At 42.4% G+C, this 20,722-nt stretch overlaps 1 protein-coding gene across 2 annotated transcripts in view; it reads left to right on the top strand.

The window, feature by feature from the left end:
- The window catches only part of TMCC3 (transmembrane and coiled-coil domain family 3), a 123,168-nt gene that overhangs the window by 42,337 nt on the left and 60,109 nt on the right, over positions 1 to 20,722 (top strand). Inside the window, exon 1 of one of the 2 annotated variants that reach the window (XM_049792147.1) lies at positions 20,067 to 20,227. The exons of the other annotated variant lie outside the window; for it this stretch is intronic. Coding sequence (XP_049648104.1) covers positions 20,150 to 20,227 — 78 coding nt within the window. The 5' untranslated portion in view covers positions 20,067 to 20,149. Of the gene's footprint in view, positions 1 to 20,066; positions 20,228 to 20,722 lie in introns of those variants that run through there. 2 annotated transcript variants of the gene reach the window in all.

Below are 20,722 nucleotides of genomic sequence, written 5' to 3'. Positions count from 1 at the left end.
AGTACCGGGTAAGATGCGTGAAAGCGTAACTTAAAGTCAGAGGCAAAGCTCTCACTTAGTTTAGCAAAATCAGGGTTTTCCTAGTGTGTTTAAGAATACGTTAGTGCTTTGTAAAAGGTCTTGTTCCTTCCCTTAGAATGAAACGCCAGGATCTCCTAAGTACGAGAGCAAAAAGAGTCGCGGTACTAGCATAAGCCTCTAAACACCATTGGAGACATTAGGGCTTGAACAATGTGGTTTTATTTGCTTGGATTATTCAGCATGTGAAGATACATCAGTTGTTTCTCATATGTGTATTAATACCAAAGCCACAACTACTCTTTGTCAGGTCCTGCGTGGGAGAACCTGAGAGTCCTTGCATGCAAGTCCCAGCTTCTTGCTTGGCCTCCAAGAGGGCACGTCAAAAGGTCTTTTTCACATCTTTTTGAAACACCGGGCCTTTTCTGATCGTCCATGCTGTCTTCTCAGAGCTACCAAACCTCAGAGCATTGTCAGCGTAGCCGTCAGCTCCCAGCCCTGCTCTCCCCATCCCTCGCTCCTGCCGGTCGCGTGGTCCCTCTCGTGCGGCGCGGAGGATGCAAACGCGTCTCTTCTAACGCACGGCGGGTGTCTGGGTCGGCGCCTTCCTACCTGTTCAGAAAGATGTACCGTCCTTTCTCAAACGAGTGTTATTTTCTAGGGATAACCCGGCCGATAGCTGTTTTGGCTGTAATGCTGCTCCCACTTCAGCTGGGCCGCTGTCCCAGCGGTGAGATTTGCAGTGGTTTGTGAGCATCTTCTGATTGCAGACGGGTGCTTTTCGCGCTGCTGATGTCTGTTCAAAAGCCGTGTGTTTTGTGCTCTGAGACGCTTCCTGGCCAGTTGAAATTTCTGGTTAATTAGGTATTGTCAGGTTGAAATGTAGTTAATTACAAAACAGAGGTAATTGCTTCAGGGATGATGCTTGTGTATATCATTTTTTCCTGTTGGGTTTTTTTTCCCCCTAATTCTACAGCTGAAAAACAGCCTGGTTTTTGTTTTGCTGTAGAAAGACCCCATACAAAGAGAAGACACAGCTAGAATCAATTGTGCACAAAACGTTGTCGAATGAAAGTGTGAGAAAATGAGGAGAAGGAAATAGTTTTTTCACTACCTCTTTGAAATCTAGTAAGGGGGCCTGAGCCTGGTAAAGTTCAAACTTGGCCATTTACGTTAAAAGTAGAACATTGAAAAACACGTAGTTCTAGCAGGCAATTTCTGTAATTTCTCTTTATATAGCGTGAACCTGCTTCTCCGGAATAGATAGGCTTTTGGAGATGCCTGGGGTAGTGATATACATACACCTATTTTGTACCCTATTGCAATGGAGCTTCACATCCACTTGGGTTTATCTGGTATGTGGTATTTAAGTGGTGGTTGTGTTTCATTTATCAGCTCATAATATTTTTTGCACATAAACACGGCAAAAGGCATGCCAGAAGAAATATCTGCATTTAGATTGAAATGATCCATTAATATGAAGGACCAAGATATATCAACATAATTTGTATTCTGTATACATGCATATGCTAAATAATTTTGTTTTCAGAGTGGATATATTATGGCTTTCTGACTCTGAAATAATTACAAGCCTCAGCTGTAGCTGAAGTATTAGTCACAGTGATTTAGCTCTGCCGGTAATGTTGTGAATATATAGACTATTAATATGGTGTGGGGCAGCAATGGTGAAGATGAATCTGTGGCTGCACTGAGTATTCACCTTTCCAGGCAGCAACACTCATCTCGCAGTCAGTACTTGCACCCATCCATCTGTGTAACACTGGGAAACACTCATAAAATCAGATCCTTGTTTTCAGTAAAAAACTTCTTTTTTTTTCTTTTTTTTTTTTTTTTTTATTAAGACCATTTTATTATTTAGTTTTCCAGGATCTTGTGTACCGGTTCCCATACCCATCCTCCTGGTGTCTCAGTGCTCTCAACACTTTTCAGTACTGCGCTTGGTAAGACCAAAATGTGCCAAAAGCAGCTTATTTTATTATTCTGACTATACTACTTTGCTAATATTTTGGTTTCTTCAGCTCTTCTCCAAATGGCTAGCGCTTACAGCTTCTTTCATTTTCCACTGATATTTGCAGATACTCAGTATATCTGGAAGTTACAGTGCGAGTAACTAAAATAGGAATTCAAATAAGCTTAAGTACTTCATTTGGAAACATTTGCGATTGACTTACTCATAGACAATGATCAATCTGAGCAACAAGTGTGGTAGTCACCACTAAAAATTATGATTAAATTACCTTTTTCTTAAAAAAAAAAAAAAAGTACATTTCCAAATAAAGAGAAAAAAGTTGCAAGTGTCGCGAGGTTGCTCAGAAGGCACTCTGCACCAGGCGTACATTACCTTCAAAAGACGAAGGCTGTTGCTCCCCCTCTTAGACAAGGCAGCAAGGACAGACAACCGCATCCTTGCCATGCACGTTGTGTTCTCAGCTGCAGCTTGGGGTTACCAAACCTGCTAATTCCTCATTCAGCAGAGACCCAAGCTACCTTTGGCTGTAGGATTTTTGCTGCCCCAGATGAACCTGAACACTGGTTTGCTTCTCTGCCTGGGGTGTACCATCAAGCATGTCCTCTACAGGTCTTTCCTGTTTGCAGAAACTATCTAACTACTAAGATAGTGTCTGATCATACAAAACAGGTCTTTTTTTGTCTGACTAAACAGAGTTTATATTTTTAGCCTTTCTGCCACTGAATTTTTTAACGTTTTTCTTCATTCAAGTGAGTAGCAGTTTACTGAATCTTACAGTAGATGTTCAGTTGTAACTTGTACCCAGAGAGCTGATGGCATCTTCAGTGAATTACATGGTAACGATTGAATTTATTGGAGTATAGTGCCAAGACAGCACGTTTCACTGCATTATTTTCTGCAATGAAGAGAAGAATACCTGTAGGTGGCAATCATATGGAAGCTGTAGCCACACGCCGTTGTGGGTTTTTTAATTAGTAGGCTACCGTCAAGTTAATTTTCAAGTTAGGTTTCTGCAATTCCAATTCAATAAGCTGCTTTACTGATGCTGAAGGCCAGGGCAGTGCGGTCCCTAATGTCTGACTGCAAATCTAAGTGCCAGATTCTCCACGCTGCTGGAACTGTCTGGCTTAGGCAAATTCATGGATGGCTTGAGAAATTTTGTTTCAATGTTTACTGATCTGTCTACCCATTTATTTATTCATTTCCAACCAGTGAGTGCTGACATGGAGTTTTAATGACAGCATTGAGAGAAGTGTGATATTTTTATCACTAGCATTATTTTGATGCACAGTACCAAAAGCTACAATAGTAGAGATACAAATTAGAGAATTATCTCAGTGAACTGAAAAGATAAAAGACTGTGTGTACCCAAAATAAAAAAAAATAACACTGTCCATGGGTGAAGCCCAATGCGGTCTCTTTTTCAAGACGAACTCATGGTGCCGATGGGTAACATCAGGACCTGGGGAGCGCAGCGGTACCTGTGCAGCTTTGAGGGCAGCCGAGGGAGAAGGTCTGCCATGAGCATGAGCAGCAGCCCAAGGGACTTTGTCAGGGTTACCAGTTGATGGGCTGGCTGGTGCGCTCCGGGTTTCAGCTACGCTCAGGACAGACCTCAGACATCTCGTACGTGGGCTGCTGTCACCCGGGACTGCTACCAATTACTCTGGGAGTGTGGCTGGCTCCAGGTCTGCCGGCTTCAGAGCCACACATCAGCTCTTTACACTGCATTCAGGGGGTTGCACGATGCCTTTCACAAAGTGCTTCTTGAGTAGGAACACAGCTAAAGCGTCAGAAGTTGCTAATTCAGTTGGTCATCGCACTATGATGCACTGGATTTATCACGGCAGTGGTTGAAGACCAACTAGGATTACAGATGTATTGCAAACAACTGCAAAGGTACAAAGTAAGAAACAGTTCTTGATTTACAGTCTATATCAGTATTTCTTCTGCATCGTTATTACTTGGTAGGTTATTTAAATGCCTACTGAAAATTAAGATCTTACTTTGACACAAATAGTTTGCATTAGAGGAAGCAATGCTAACTGAATAGAAAAATCTAAGTTCTATTTATGGCCCATTATCTGTGGTGGCATTTTTATTAAATTCTACAAAATGGGGAAGCGACACATCCACTCAGAATTCTAGTTGCCACTAGAATAATTGTTTGTCCAGAATATTATTTTCTGGGGGAGTCTAATTTATGCATTCCAAGTACTTTGCTGGCTGATAGTAGTTCAAAATAAAGAACGTTTTTCTGTAGAAATTTAATCATTACCTTCAGCTGTGAATGCCCATTGCTTGGAGAAAATTGTCCCTGTAATTGTGCTACCATTTTAACTGGCATTTTAATTAAGGCTCTTCTGCTTATCAGTGTAAAACCAGGGACCGTTTGTTGTGCACCTGAATCCACTGACTAAAATGAACAAGTTGGAGAAATAAACTCCATGTAAAATGTTGGAGAGTTATTTGGAATAATGAAATAATTGCAAGTGCCAAACTAACACGTGAAATCAAAGCAAAAGAGAGGAAGCCTGTTGTGACTTTGGGAGCAGCAGGTGAGGTGGTGACTCTGTGACATACTTTGCTGTGCTGATTTATTGGTATTAGTCATCCTAGTAGCCAAAACCCAAGACCTGTTGTTACCTGGATGCTTGTAAAGGAAAGTCCGTGATGGTGGTTTCAAGCACGGCTGTGATTTTTCTCTCTGTGATTCACTGTACCTGACTAGACTTGTTGTCCTAGAAGGTTAGCATGTTGTTCTCCTTGACATATTTTATCCCTCTTTTTTCAATTCTTTTTGCTCTGCAGCTTCAAATAGTCCAGGCCTTTAAGAAAACATTTATGGTAGTGGAATTCAGCAGTCAAATATCAGGAAAAACATAGCTAAGACTAAGCTCGCAACTGGTGTGTGTAAGTCTTGTATTTAATTATTGATCCTAAATTATTTGAACTACCTTGTGCCATATGCCTGCCGCCTTGGCAGAGTTCGGCTTTGTGAAGGAACAGTGTTACAGCCTCAAATGTTAAGAAAAACAAGCAGCCAACACACCTTAGAGGAATTTTGTAACACTAGTGGTGGGTGGAAACAAGGTTAAAAACCTTTCTGTGAACTGAAGATCAGATACGTGTTTCTGTTGTCAGGGCTGGGAACTCAGTTAAAGACTGATGACCTCAGCTGAACTTAATTATCTTATTGTATAATGATCATAAAAAAGGGAGAGGCTTTGAAATACTGCCTTTGCTGTCCCTGTATAAATGCTGGGCAAAGAATTTCTGGGTAATGCTGAAGTTGACTTTTTTCTGTGTATGAGCATGCGTCCAATCTGTGCTGTGTGTTTGTGGGGTTTTTAATAAGATCTTTTAAAAAGATCGTGAGAGAATTTAAAGCTTGACTTGATTACGCAGGTTGCTTAACTGCTGAGGAACCAGGGGCATAATATAGTATAGGTAAATGGTTTACAGACCAGCAGTAATGTTCTGAAAAAACATTGCAGCTTCTCGGTTTTACAACATGGGCAGATCCTATGCATAAGCTACAGGGTTCATATGGGATATCAAAACATCTTCCGGCAAGTTACAGACTTCTGTGTTTCCTACGCTGCCGTTTTCCAGCTCACCGTTGTCCTGTCTTGCAACAGCCCTCGGAGAGATGGTCCATCCTGGGCTGTGGTGGTAACAGGACCGGAGAAAAGCCCACCGGGAGGTATTGCCTCCCGCTCTCTCCGTGATGAGCATCTGTCTTTTGCCTTGCTTCAGGTTACCAAAGGGAAGCGTCAGGGGATGACGTTACATCTGTTGCTCTGAAAAAATGCAAGCGTATAGCCACTGCTCCAGTTTTCTCAGTCTCCTCCCTTGCTTTTCCCAGACTGCTGCTTCCTCCCTTGTGCTATTCCGTGGCCATCACTTTCTCCTCCCCGTACAGCCAGATGATGGTGCAACGCATGGGTTAAGAATAAGTCTTTTGAATGAGAAGCATGTTTACAGCGACAGCAGACAAGGGAAACAAAAATCAATAGAAATGGTTTTCTGGTTCACGGTTTCATCAATGTCTTCAGCTTTAAAGGGATTTGAGATATTTGTGAGGTAAATGACCTGTTGCAGGCTACACAGACATTTCAAGTTACATAAAAATTTTAAGGCATAATAAAGTGTTTGTGCATACTCCTGCTCCTGGGGATTTGAAAGGTTACTGCAGATTTCTTTTCCTGTTGCTATGCATTTTATTTTCATTCTTGGGAAGCACAGATGAAGGCGAAGGTAGCAGCTGTTTTGGGAGGCTGCCCATGAAGCAGGAAAGTTTTGTCAAAGTGTTTTAGGTACCTTCTCCCATTCGTGTTCCATCCTGCACAAGAGCAGATGCCGAGTACCACGTGCTCTCCTATTTTGTCAGTCAGCTTCTTACGTAGGATTCACCTCTGCCTCTTGTGTAAAGGCCTCCCAGGAAGCCTTCAGCTGCTGAGCCAGTTCCCCTGTCCCCATCCCCGTCTTCATTTTGTAAAAATGCGCCTGGAAAAGGTTTACAAAATTGCGTGTGCCCCAGTAACTTCCCGTGACAGTCCCTGGGGTCCTGTACAAGCAGTGTAACATCGGAAAAATATTTGAAGAACATGGCAACAGAATGATGGAGCTACCGATGGCCGCCCTCTTTTCCTCCCCAGATGAACTGGTGCAACTCAGTCCTTGCTGGGCATTTATCCAGGGTAACTGGCATTAGTAAATAAGGCCACAGGCAGATTTTAACAGAAAAAAATAGCTTAAGAATTTACCATGTCATCTCAGCAGAGGCAACAATATCTCTTGGCAGAGTTTCCACTCACCCCATGAGTGGACGGAGCAGGACACGTGCCTGCACATCAGCTCCTCGAGGACACGGTGGGTGACATCTGCCACCCCAGCCCCCTCCTCCTCTGCTCTTGCTGGAGGAAGGGTCAGATGTGTAACTCCACAGCAAATGAAGCAAAGTAGGACTGAAAGAAAGTGCTCGCTGTCCTCTGCCCGAGACAAGAAAACACTGTTTTTGCTGGAGCTGCGGGTAAAATGTGTGCCGTGCACACTGGTTTTATTTTTTTTAGGCTTCCAGTTATCGTGATACATTTAAAGATGAATGTTGACAAATACGAGGAGATTTTTACATCGAGTTTGCTTACCTCAGGGCAAATTTAAAACATGGTACCGCTGGATTACAGCATGCCAACAGATGTGGTGGATTGTTTCAGGCAAGCTTTCATGTGTCCTGCAGTATCACCTACGCAGCAGATTGCCAGGCTTTGTTGCTGTGCTTAGTATCAGTTACAACTTTCTCGGTGCCCATGTGCTTTTAACTTCCCTTGAAAACTGGCTGCTGCTGCAAAATAACCCAATTTCTGTTATTATAACATTTAAATGACATAGCATGGTCAAAACAAACCATCTGTGCTGACAAGGATTGCCATCAGTACACAGCTGAGGCATCAGCCTTCCGCAGAAGAGACCCAGTTAACAACATCTATCTTCCTTACGATCTATTTCAAATTCATCTAACACATCCATCCACTGTCTTCCATCTTTCAGAGAGGCTGACAGAAATGAGATTAGTTGGAAACTGTCTGAGAGGTGAAATTCATTCTTTGCTCATGACAGTACCCCTGACGCGTAGAGAGCTCAAGAGGTTCTGTTCTGGGAACAGTGTCGTCTGATTTGCTTAACAGTATCACTTAGGTATACTTGTTTGTGTTATATTAAAGCACAACTGCTATAACCAATTTATATATAGATATATAAAAATATCCTTCAGACTGATATTTGAAAGATCCCTGTATGTATCAAGTCTTTCAAGTAAGCCACAAAATCAAAGGATGCAGAAAGATCAAGGTTGAATATTAACGAAAGGTTGCAGCAGGAGGCCTTTCAAACTCCCTGTTTAGCAGTGTTGGTGCTGTGGCCATTTCTGAAAGTTAACTCTGGGTTTTCTTCTCTTCTTTTGTTAGCACCTCACCTTGATGCTCTCCAGATCTCTTTTAAGGAAAGACAGATTAAAAACAAAGTGAAAAGACCAAGTAGATTATCCATCAAATCCTTGATGATAAAAATCAGTTTAATTACTATCGTTAGATTTGAATCAGAGAGGTAACATACATTCAGAAACCTAGATACATACTTCTGAAATTTCTTACACGCAACAAACTGTCATCATGTATATGTTTTTTATGACTCATTCAGTTAAATCCTAGTAAAAGGAATTAGGAAAAGCTGGCTAGAACTAATTATGTATTTCTTCCCTTCTTGTGAGACGCTGTCCTGGTGGAAGTGCTCCGGTGAGCTTGCAGCCCACCTCTTAATAAGAAAACACTGCAGCTGCTCAGCGTTAAAACTGCAAGTTTTTATACAACTTCTCGTACTTCTGATTCAAGAAATTATGCTATCGCATATTCTTTCTTTTATATATATGTATATATGTGTCTAAATATATGTATTTATGTATATAAATATAATTTATGTATATAAATTCTAGCTTGAAATAGCTAGACACACACAAGTGTGACTGAGGGCTCAATATCCAACATTCAAAGGCATCCAAGTGTCACAGAATTTGTGGTGGAAAGAATTTAAAATTTACTAGTGGCGGAAAGCGAGATTTTATTGCACACCTACAGCAGGACTGTAGTAAACTACAGACACTGATGCTGCGTCTTATTTGAATGGTTCTGCAGAAGATGAGAACTCGCTCGTTCCAATTACAGGACTGATTTTTTTCTCTTCTTTAATGGCTGTCTACAATTTGTTGAACTAAAACCCATTGGCAATAATAGAAGAGATTTGGGAGAGTCCTTAGCTGTTGAAAATTGGTAATGTTCACAGAAGTCAGAAGGTTTGTCCCAATTTCATGACATTTTAAAAATCTGTTGCAAGAACTAATTGCTAAAAATCAGCTCAGAAACCCCTCTAATCAACCTGTAACGTGCAGAACAAGTCCACTTATTTTTTTCTTCTTGGGGTAAAAATGTACCAAGACCGGTACGTCCTTTTTCAAAGAAACTGTTAACTTTCCTCCCACTGCCCTGATTTACTGTTTACTGTCCATCCAACACAGTGCCCAGCTGACAAGTGCTCAGGCTTTTGGCAGAGTGAAGTCCAGAAGACATGAGATGTGTGTTCCCCTTACACACAGCGCAGTGCCACGTGGAAACTGCTTGCTCTGCCTCTAAAATACCGTAAGCACTGGGGAGGCATAAATTAATAATGTGTGTTTATACATATACATGTCCATAGAATACCTAATGAACAAAGAGAAGGTAGCTTGAGCAGTATATTTTTAGCCTCAAAGTTTTCTGTCTAGGTTTTTCTTATTTCTGAGATTACAGGGCACTATGAAAACATGTTGAAAATAGTAGGGATTCGTTTGCTGGAAGTGTCATTCACAGCTGCTGAGGAATATTGGAAAACCAGGGGAAGGGGAAAAGCTCATGTGCCTGTGTTTACCAATGCACATTTGTATGTGCATAGATCTAGAAGTTACAAAAGGAAACAAGAGGTCTGTGTCAAGAAGTTTTGGGGGGAATCAAGTCAGAAAGAGGTTTGTCGCAATTCAAACAAATTGCAGGGAGTTTAGCTCTGTGCATGCGAAGAGGAGATAAAAAGTTATCCATAAATAGAAAACAGACCTTGTGTGGGGGAAACCTGCTGATCTGGGGTCTGTTAACCTCTTCTGGTTTAAAATAGCTGTATGATTTTGATAGATGGGCTGAAGATGTCTTGCTGAGAGCAGTTATCGTTTGTTTTTGTTCTCATTTTAAAAACAGGATTTACTTTAAGCTATTTAAATGCTTAGGGACATTGTTTAAGTTTTAAATGTTTATTCTGCTGCCCGTCTCCATTCACTACAGAGGAATGCAAGAATTCCCTGCTGATTTAGTTGAGTTTATCTACTACTTTTCTGTATCAGTGAAGCTGAGTTGTGTACTGATGCACTCTTATTTCTTAATATTGGACACCTTAGAAAAATAAATACATTATGTTTTTGGGGACTGACCAGATGAAGTCCAGATAACTTAAAGGAAATTTCATTATCAGTAGCAAGGGGAAAGTTTATACAGATTTAGTGAAGCATGCCCTGGAGATGACACATTCTTAGAAAAGACAAGAGCATATTCCTGCTGGGTTGCTTATTTTCATTACATAGAAAGATTTTTTCCCTTTTGTAGCAAACCAGATAATTGTTTGCCCTACCTCAGATGCTTTATTTCCACAGATGTTCTAATGCCAGATTTGCATCACTCTTGGTCCTTCAGGCAGTCCTGTTAGTTCTCATCTTTCCCTCATCATAATTTCAGCAGCTGGTATTATGATACTCAGATGTAATTGCTGATCTCAGCTTCACCAGAAGATTCTCTCTGAAGCTTTCCACTAGGTTTTTGCGTGGATGAAGCTGGCTGTTATTTTTCCAAGGCCTGCCTGAATCATACTATTATTGAAGTTCTGTTAGAAAATGAGAAAATATTTCATTTTAAAGGTTCGATAGTTCATTTTGGAGTCCCCATGCTTTTACGGATTTCCATAAATGTTTGAAGGCTTAACGTTTGACTGTATCCTTACTCCATATCTTTTACAAGGATAATTAACCTTTATATAGATCCACAGTATCTTGATGTTAAGAGTCTTTGGACAAAAACATACTGAACATGCTATGACACAATTAAACTCTTGGCAACTAAGAATGCGATTGAATGATCGACTTCAGTCCTTTCTTCTGACTTCTGCCGGGTTCTGCCTTCTGCCCTCGGGCATGATCCCCTGCCCGCTTTCCTGAGTCAACACCATGCCTCGAGGAGCTGCGCAGCCAGTCAGATGAGGGAGTTAATAAAACTCATACATATGTATTTTTGCAATCTAATAGTTTATTTTGTTTTGACAGAGGTAGTTTTCACCTGGATCAGCTCTCTGAGCAGCTCACCGTCGTTGCATCCAAATTACAACCCAGCCTCAAGGATAAGATACCAGACCAAACACAGGCGTTAAAGGTACATCTCTCTGCCCTGATAATACACACACGTGTAGCATTACAGGCAACCAGTCATCAGTTCTACATACTAACTCTGAAGCAGCGGTGTCCAAGCAGTCAGTGGGTTTTGTTGCAGCTTAAACACATAGGATGAACACTCCTCTGCCCGTGTCGCTGCCTGTGGGTAGCTCACGTGGATTGCTTCCAGGCCAGTATCAGTAACTGGCCATTTCTGTTTATGGCCCTGGGGCCTTTGATACCTCCCCGTGCTCGGAGTTTCAAGGCCACTCGTGTCAGCCGGTGACTGTGCTGTCAGGAGGCCCCACCTGTAGCTGGGATCGTTCTTTATCTATGCAATAAAGGCATATATAGAGAGCACCCTTTTGCAGCTGCTTGCTGTTACTCTGTGCAGTTACAGCAGAGCTGCAGGTATGTGACCGGAGCGACTTTCCTTACCAGCCAAGGCAGAACTGTGACTTTCCAGCTTAAGCAAATCCTCAGACCATGCCTAGGGTTTCAGCGGCGCAAAACAGAACTGCTGGAAAATGGTAGGTTGTTTTCATGAAAACTTGAGGCAGAAATGAAAAATAGGTGAAGTGAAAAATGAAAATGAAAAAAAACCCACCCCACCTCTTGAGCTTTTTCCTGTTAAGTTTTCAAACAGTGAAAGGTTTGTGATACATTGTTTTAAAAGACAGAATAACGTGAGAAAATGTATCGTTTAGAAAAAACACCTTTCATTGAAAGAAATACAAAGTTTTGGTGAGTGTTAATGAAGAATATACTCTATTGTTTTGTAATTGTATCAGACCTGTGTGCTTGAGACGCTGAAAATCGTTGGAATTGGTGAGCTTTAGAGTGTTGCAAGGTAGGCACTGTCCCTTCATATTCTATGTCTTTGCAATGCCGCTTGTTTCTGAGGGGTTTGTCTTGATTTGGTAATACAAATTCTCCTCAGCTGTGGTATTTTGTCATAACTTATATATGCCAGGGCCCTAGAGCTCTTAATTACTTATGATTTATACCATGTTTCTCTTAGAGTTTCTATGTTGCTGTTAGAGTTTATGTATTGCTCCAATGCTTTCTACTGAGACTCCTAATTACAAGCGTTTCAATACATGTATGTAATAATTAATCTTTATTAGCAGAATAGGAAAGCGGGAACATTCAATTTCTCCCCTTATAATACTTCAAGTAAAATTGTTTACTAGGCTGTGTACGTGTGTGAGATACACACACAAACACAAATAGATTTACGGGAACATTGTAAAAGAACAGTTTCACTAGTAAGCCTGTAATAATTACAGTTTTTCCCTCTGTTTTGATTTGTAAGCATGTGCCTGTGGGTTCCTTGTTGATGTCATGCCTGGGCTTGAAAAATCTGTCTGACATCTGTAAAATTGTTGGCCTGAGGTGGTTACAAAAAAGAAGCGGGCTGGAGCAAAGGCAATTACTTGCTGACCCAAACCCTGCTGCCAAAATTGGGGGGTTTTTTTAGGCAGGAAGAGGGACAGCTTCATCTTTCAGTGACACTTGAGGCTCGCCGGTGATGGGCAGGACTCAGTACACGGTGGGCACTGGAAGGGGCAGAGGGGTTTCGGTTTCTTCCAGCCACAGAGCTGGCCGGCTGCTGCAGTGCGTCTCCTGCAGTGCTGTCAGGCGTCTGTGGACACCGAGGTTCTCTACGCTTCTGTTGCCTTAGGATTGCTTTACGTATAAATGCTTTATCAACATTGCCATGTTGGTTAAAAAGGTAACGAAAAAGAAAGGCTACCCTTCATGGATATAACTTCAGTAAGAAAAGCTCAGTTACAGTTATGCTGGGAAAAAAAAGGTATTACTCTTGTTCCAGAAAATGATATTCCTATATAACAGAATAGGAATTTTTATTGGCAAATGTTGTATCTCCACTGTTCCATTTTCTAGTGATCTCATGCTGTAAGATTGTCCATTCGTGGAAGTTCAGGGGGAAACTCCCCTGAAATGCTAAGATTCTACCTTGTGTTGCTACAGTTTCCAAAAACATTGCAAAATAAGCTGCTGCTTATATATTGCTGCTTCTTATATATTCCTGCTAAAACTCAGGTCCCAGGGATAAGAAAATTATACTGTAGGATATCTCATACATTTCACTGGTTGTATAAGAACAAAGCAGGAGACTTTAATCTTTCAAAAATTGTCCCCAAAATTTTGTAATGAATAAAAGCTTATAAAATTCGGATTTTAAAAGGCCCAAAAGGATGAGTATGAGTATATGTTAAAAATTCAGACTTATTTTTTCGACTTAAAATCTGTATTCTCTCACAGACTATTCTGAAGCATCTGACAGCACCAGGATAGTTAAAAATAGGAATCATGTTATATTTTATCACTTGCCTCTGTGGTCAACCAGTTGCATGTCTAAACTCACTAAATCTAAATTCGAATCTAAATCATGATTCCAGTACTCAGTGTTGTAGAATTCTGATGCAGGGTCGTATGCATACAGATGCTGCAGTTTGATGTTGTTAAGATTGAATACTTACATGCGGGAAGTTATGAAGCTCTGCCCTTATCTTTGGGACATTAGTAGTGAGTGAATTTGCTGTGGAATATGCAGAAATATGCGATAAAGGCCTTGCATATTGAAGCAATTGGCAAAACTTTAATCGATAGACCTGGATTTTTCCATAAAAAGCATTATAAAATGAAAGTAAAATGAAGGTAATGCCTGTTAGCAATACAACCAAGAAACAAATACAGCAAATACTTTATTCAGTGAAAACTATCCTGTAGAATTATATGGTATTACATAATAATAACCCAGAACCAGCTCCTTGATAAATTACTATATTTAGATGAGTAAAATGAGTGTGTTGCTGGATACTTATAAATGATGGTTGATACAGATTTACTTAGCATAATGCAAATGTTTATGCTATGCTGTGTTTTTTTGTTTGCAATTTGCTGGCTTTAAAATATTTGTTGTGAAAATCAGGCTCTTGGAAAATTTATGCCAATTAAGTATAGTGGCATTTGGGCTCTTCTGCTTAGTTGATGTTAATCTTTCAAGTCCCTGTCACCCAAATCAGAGCTGAATGTCATATGTTTAGGTCCGCCAGAGCGAGAAGGAAACTGGAAGGAGCTTTCTGGTTTTATTATGCTCATCTTAAATGGGGTCTTAACCATATTTATCTAATGGCTTTTATTAATGCCTGGTTAACCCACCAGATAACTGACTTAACGTACTTCCCTGTTCACCTGGTCTTAAAGGAACGCTTTCATATTGCATTGAATTAGATTTAGCAGAACCACAGCTAGATGAGTTGTAGGTGGTCGACTTTGATAGCGGTGGAGGAACTTGAGCTTCATGTCCCTGTAACTTGCATCTCTGTAGATGTAGAGTCACTGCAGTGAAACCCAAAGGGCTACGTTCTAACAGTGCTCACCAGGAAGAGCTGTAGGCTTACTTGCATAATCATTAATTTTTCTGTCCTCTCATAACCCATCTGTGTTTTCTGGTTGACTGGCAAAGAGGTCCTAATCCTGCATTTGACATTGTCTCTTGATATGGAAATAATTGATGTCACACATTTAGCGTGATGTAACTTATAGAGAGCCACAGCCGCGCAATGAACTTCACAGACAAATAAAATTGACAGGTTCCTATCCAGCACAATCTACGATCTCTCTGTGCAACCATCAGCCACAAGCTGAGCTGGGATGTCTGTGAAGCTACAGCCATAAAGCAGGAGGGTGAAAGTTGTGGTGTATTGACTTACAGAGCCTTTAGGAGCTCAGATGTCAGCTGCATGCCACTTCAGGGGGCTGCGTGCACTTCTCTGAGCGTTGGGTAGAGGTGGCACACCCTGAGACCAATTCTTGTGCTCATGGGCTATGTCTAGTTTGAAGTTTTGGCTTGTTTGTTTTAATTTGGGGTAAACCAATGTAACTGATGTAACCACCAGGATATGCAGTAACAGGAGATTCGGGCTGGCTGTCTTCTGGCTGCGGTCTGAACGGTTTGGATGTAAGTTCACATTCGTGTTTTGGAATGGGGTACACGTTTATGCACCAACAGGCTGCAGCTGTTGGTCCTGCATACCTCATGGCACTATCAAAGTGTCTGATTCGGGACACACAGCCTTCATACGCTTATTCCCAGAAGGGCCCCAAATCACATACTATGAGGCAGAAGAAAATTTGTACGCTGATAAGCAGCAACCATTCACATTGCCCGAGGGGGAATTCTGTACTTGCCTCTGCAACGTGGGTCATCTTTAACACAAATAGCTGGGTTCCAGGCAAGTTCTTGGGTATGCAGAACAGCTGGCATTCAAGTCTGCTAAAAAGGTGGCTCTTATTCACAGCATTTGAAATGCAAAACACTGCCACCATCCTGTAGGTACTGTTTGCACTATTGCTGTCACTCAGCAGCAGCAATGAGGAATGACATAGTAGAAATTTCCTAGGCTGTATGAGAATGAGGAAAGGGCTTGAAATTGCCTCTCATCACACAGCAAGGGACACAGGATAGTAGGCAGGGGAAAGGACGAAGAGGGAGAACTTCTGTTACCCTCAACTGGAATTTTTCACCTGCTTCCCTATCCTTCACCCTCTATCAATGCACCTCGCTAATACACAATGACAGTCTTAGTTCTGAAGCTTTTTCCTGTGTAGAAAATGGGTACTCGCAGAGCGGCCATGGCTGTTACATCCTGAAAGCACATAAAACATTTCTTAATGAGGAGAGCACAGGGGAGGAGAGGAGTTGATTTGAAATTTTAGTTTGATATCTGAATGTTTATCAACATCTTCTGAATGAACGTCACAGCTTGGCAATGCAATCTGTAAGTCTCAGTGTGATCCCTTGGTAGTTTGTGCCTGGGTACAGAGAAGCGGAGTATCTCCTTTCCTGTGGGTGTGAAAGGCTCATGCTTTGGCAGATAAATTGAGAACTGTCACAGTGTGCTCACGGATAACTGCAAGACTGACGTCACCCAGCTCTGTCCCATTTGCCGTCAGACTTAGAAATGGCACTGACAGTCTGTCACTTAGACCTTTTCCCTGGGGGCTGGTTACTACAAGCTTTAGGAAGAAGATTTGGAGGGCATGTTAAAAAGTCTCTCATAAGAAGCCCCGGTATGCTGTTTAGAGTACAGATGTTACCATTATGGACAAAGGGACCTTCACCTTCTTCCTGATTGTGCCTTTGAAATACACATTTGACACCACATGTTTAATTTCTCCCAACAGCACCAGAACACAACATTTAATAATAGCATTTTTAATTCTGGAGAGCTCAAGGTTCTCTGCAGAAGAAAGATGTACCGTTCTTCTCCTTTTACAAATGTGGTAGTGGAAGTCCAAAGAAGTAAAGTAAATTGCCAAGATCCAGATTCATGACAGAACTGGAAAGAGAAGGGGGCCAAACCTCAAGCCAGCCTCCTAATGACAGAATTTCCATGCCTTCCATCTCCATAAAGGTTTCCTTTCTTGTGATACTTCCCAGTGTGTGTGTACGACCCCATCTATGGGATTACATTGTGCGGGAGTTGGCTTTTGCTAAGTAATCCCACTGTCGCCACTGCTGCTGCTTCTCCCTCCATGGCCTATCCATAAATCAGTATAGATAATTCATGCAATGCTGGCAAACCCAATATTGATGTCTGTCTCTCTGGAAGCCGAATACAGTGGTGTACACCCTTGTACAGTGATCTTAAGTCTAACCAGACCTTCCGTTCCTAATTGGCATTATTGTTTAAAAGGTCACTTTAAAAAGGTAGGCAAAATAATGTAAATATCAAGAGCACTGTGGGTTGTGTCAGCATGCTGAAGTGAGGGAAAGCACTGGAAAAGGATGAAATTACTTTGTGCCTTTAAGGGCAGCTGGGCAGTCAGTGAGGGATTTTGAGGTATTTGAACTTTAAAATTGACACAATGGATGGCTGGGATGATTTAATGCTTTTATCATTAATTTAAACCATAGAAATGAATTTAAAAATACTTTGTGGGAAGAACAAAGGATGAGAGAATTTATCTATGGGCTACCACTTCTATCTATGTCACTGTCAGTCCAGCCTCATGCTACTGCCAATACATGGAAGGATTTGCTTTCGTGGGTTGAAGGTTCAGTTGGAAATAGGTGCGCTGTGTGGGAAGAGCATTTATTCAAACACCATGGGCTTTTGAAAATAACTGAGAGAAGTACCTGGTGAGGCTGTCAGAAGTACTGTGCTGTGCAGCATTCTGCCCCATGCAGGGAGTCATGACTCTGTTTTGGAGTGAGGAAGGAGAGCTGTATAAACCAGCTGTGTGTGCGAGAGGAGGGGGAGTTGCCTTTGCTCGTCCAAGCAAAATTAAATGTATTCCGCAAAAGCGCCATAGGATAAGTCCTTCTGCTCCTGTTACAGGCCAGGCAGGACCTAGTGGCCCATGTGTGAGGGGGAAGGATAAAGGGGGAAAAGAGCAGCCTTTGGCTGCCCAGAGAATTGCATGGCACCACGGTTTTGATATATACTGAACTTACATTCTGAAGACACAGATGATTTGGCTCCAACATATGAAAAGAACCATTTATTGAGATGTTTGCGAAGTGCGGTCACAGCTCCTCCAAGAACCGCCCAGTGCCACGGCTTTCGCTGCTGGTGCAGGACACGGGTGCTGTTGTTGCTGCAGTAACTGCCACCGCTGAGAGCAGCGGCCAAGCAAACGGATCCACAGGCTAGATTGGAAGGTGTGACTAATACAACGCCGAGGTCTTATGAGACTGACCGTATTATCCTCTCTTTTTTAGAAGCTACATTTAGGAGAATGCTTTCTTTGTAAATCTATTAGTATGTATGTTAATACTACTGAGCCCAACCACACATGATATACCTCTAAATACATACTGCACATCCCTGCCTCTTTTCATCTTGAAGAGAAGTTTCATCATTTTGTGGCTAGTCTGCTGGTATTATTTAAGTAAAGCTGATATTATTTAAATAAAAGTCTTAAACTTTTGAGTAAACTATGATTTATAATAAGCCTTGTATTACTAAAGAGCCGAGCAGTTGAAGCCTTTTATGTACCCCTTTTCCAACTACTTACCTTGTCTATGCTTTGATCAACTGCATCTGGCAAGGCTTAAATAACCCTGAAAGTTTCTGAGGAAATAAGGATGTTTCATCCTAGGTGCTTGAAACTGCAGAGTCCCCTTTGGAAGTGTGCAATTACAACTTCAGAGAAAACCCCAAACCCACAATATTTGCGTACTTAATTTCTTACTGACCTATACCTCCAGAGTCCCCCACCCTCTAGCACATTTTGAGTCACGAATTAAATTTCATGTCTGAGCTGAAGAACTGAAGAAATCCAATTCACATTTTAAAGCTTTTTCCCAGCAGCCTTCCAACTTCAGCTATCTCATTCAGCTCCATTAAGGAGTGTAGGAAAGAGGGCAAGTCATCGCCTGCGTGCAGGTATCCTGTGTTAGTTTGGTTACTTTGAATACTGCATTGGGCAAATAATGCTTCCCTTAGCGAACCCACTCACTACTTAATTTGGGATAACTTTGTAAAAACTGGTGTAGAGTTGAAGAAGAAACACCTGCCAAGAAGGTGAAGTCTAGTATTTCTTTTTTACTTTGGAATGTCAGGTCTTTCCTTTTTGAAGACCTCATTATGTGAAAACACCAGGAAGGCTCCTGTGTCAGATAATTAACCTCTGATAGTAGTGTTACCTCAGAACATGAGATTCCAATAAAAAAAGTAAATGGTGGCAGGGAAATATTTTTTTAAAATCTGCAACACACCCCCACACCCCCGCCCCAGATAGTTAGCTGTGTTGATTTATGTGTGTTTATTTGTGCATATGCCTTGGGACTGTTGCTGTCTCCAGCTAGAGGAGAAAAGCAGTGTGACTCATACATGAGCACCGTAACAACTGTACCTAAAAGGTAAGTCCTGCTGCTGTTGCAAGGGATTCAGTCCAAAGGAGGTCCAGATTTACTTTTTGTAACACGGTACAAGTGGTAACTCAGCTCTTCTATTTATTCCAGAAAAGAAAAAAAAAGTACATTTCCTGTACAATTTAATGAGCGATTATAAAAACAGTATTCTACTTACACTTTTCAGTAGTTTAAAATGTGTTAAGTGTTACTGATTTAAACGCATTCCTCAGCATAGGTATTCTGAAGACAAATGCAAAAATCAGTCAGGAGCTCTGCTCAACTCTTAGGAATTTAAGTACATTGGCATAAGCGTGCCCTGGAAAACATGTTTTCCTTGGGTGTTGGCAAGTATGGTTTGAAGCTCCTTTGTGCGAGGGCACTGAAAGATTTCTCTCCTATGTGTAGTGTTCAGAAAGGGGGGCTGAATTCGTTGCCATGCTCCACTGGCCACTTCGGAAACTGCAGACTCTGATTATTTAGTTGGTTTGAGAGAATTCTAACATGTTTATTGCGAGAAGCTCTGGGTGTTGAGGGTTTTGCTGCGGCAGCAGCAGCACTCAGCTGCGTCCGCGGTGCCTTATTGCTACTGCCAACAGTCAAACCCTTACAAGCGAGCCTGTCCCAGGATGAACAACACACTTAATACCTCTGGTTTCTTCCGTTCTTTCCCTTCCGAACCTTTAGGATGTGCCGTGTTTTGCGGGGCTTCGTTGTAGCCACGGGGTCCGGATTTCTTTTAACAGAAAGTCGCTCGAATTTGTCTGGAAGGTAACTCCTTCCAAGAGCCGGTAGCGAAAAGCCTGAAGCGGCTGATCAGCAGGAGGAACGGGACTGTCACCCCTCTGGGAGATCATCCTGCCCCCTCAGAAGCGCCGGCCTCCAAAATCTGTTTAAAAAGAGACGATTTAAGCCCGCTCCCTCTGGCTAAACCTCGCCCCCTACCCTCTTCTCCCCTCAGGGCGGGGAGGAAGGGAGGGAAAACACCACAGCCGACGCCCGCCTCACGCCTTGGCGGCGGGAGCCGGAGCTCTGAGGGGGTTAATCCGGGTGTGCCGCCTCAGGAGAACCGGAGCGGCTGCCGCCGCCGTGCGGGAGGGCCGGGCACGCCCGGAGGGCGTGCCCGGCCCTCCCGCACGGCGGCGGCGGCAGCAGCGGCAGCTGCGATCCCGCCGTTCCCCTCAGTGCCGCGGCCGTTGGGCGGGCGCGTTTTTGGCGGGCGCCTGTGAGGAGACGGTGGCGGCGGGGCAGTATGCCGGGCAGCGACACGGCGCTGGCCGTGGACAGAACGTATTCGGACCCGGAGCGGCACCGTCGTCGTAAGATGAGGGTACGGAAAAGGGTTGTCGGGGTTATCCTTGGAAGGAGGGGAGGGTGGTGGGGCTGGGTGCCGAGCTCTGAGGGGCGGCCAGAAACCTGCAGCGTGTTCTCCCTGAAGAGGTGTCTGCGTTTGCCAGGTTGTCGATTTAAAGGGAAGTTTGGTTTGTTGTGTGTGGTTTTTGTTTTTTTTTTTTTTTTAATCTGTGCTTCTTTCATATTCCTACTCTAAATACTCTTTGGAATACGAAATGAAACTGGTTGTTGACATAACAGAAACATGTTCAAGATACATCCACAATAGAAACTAGCTGGAGGGGAGAGTAATAGAGAACTTACTCACCAAAGTCAACAGCGATGACGATTTAATGAAGTGGCTTTGCGTCGAGGTCACACCGGTGAATAGTTGGTTTTGGTTGTGTTTCTCAAGGTCTGTTTAATAAACTGTGGATCAGGTGATTATGTCTAGCAGCAGAGCATGATTACGGTTCCCTTCCTGAAGTTACTT

The sequence above is a fragment of the Accipiter gentilis genome, chromosome 34 (assembly GCF_929443795.1).
Source record: "Accipiter gentilis chromosome 34, bAccGen1.1, whole genome shotgun sequence".
In the NCBI taxonomy this organism is placed as follows: Eukaryota; Metazoa; Chordata; class Aves; order Accipitriformes; family Accipitridae; genus Astur; species Astur gentilis.
This window is presented reverse-complemented; position numbering and strand designations above follow the sequence as displayed.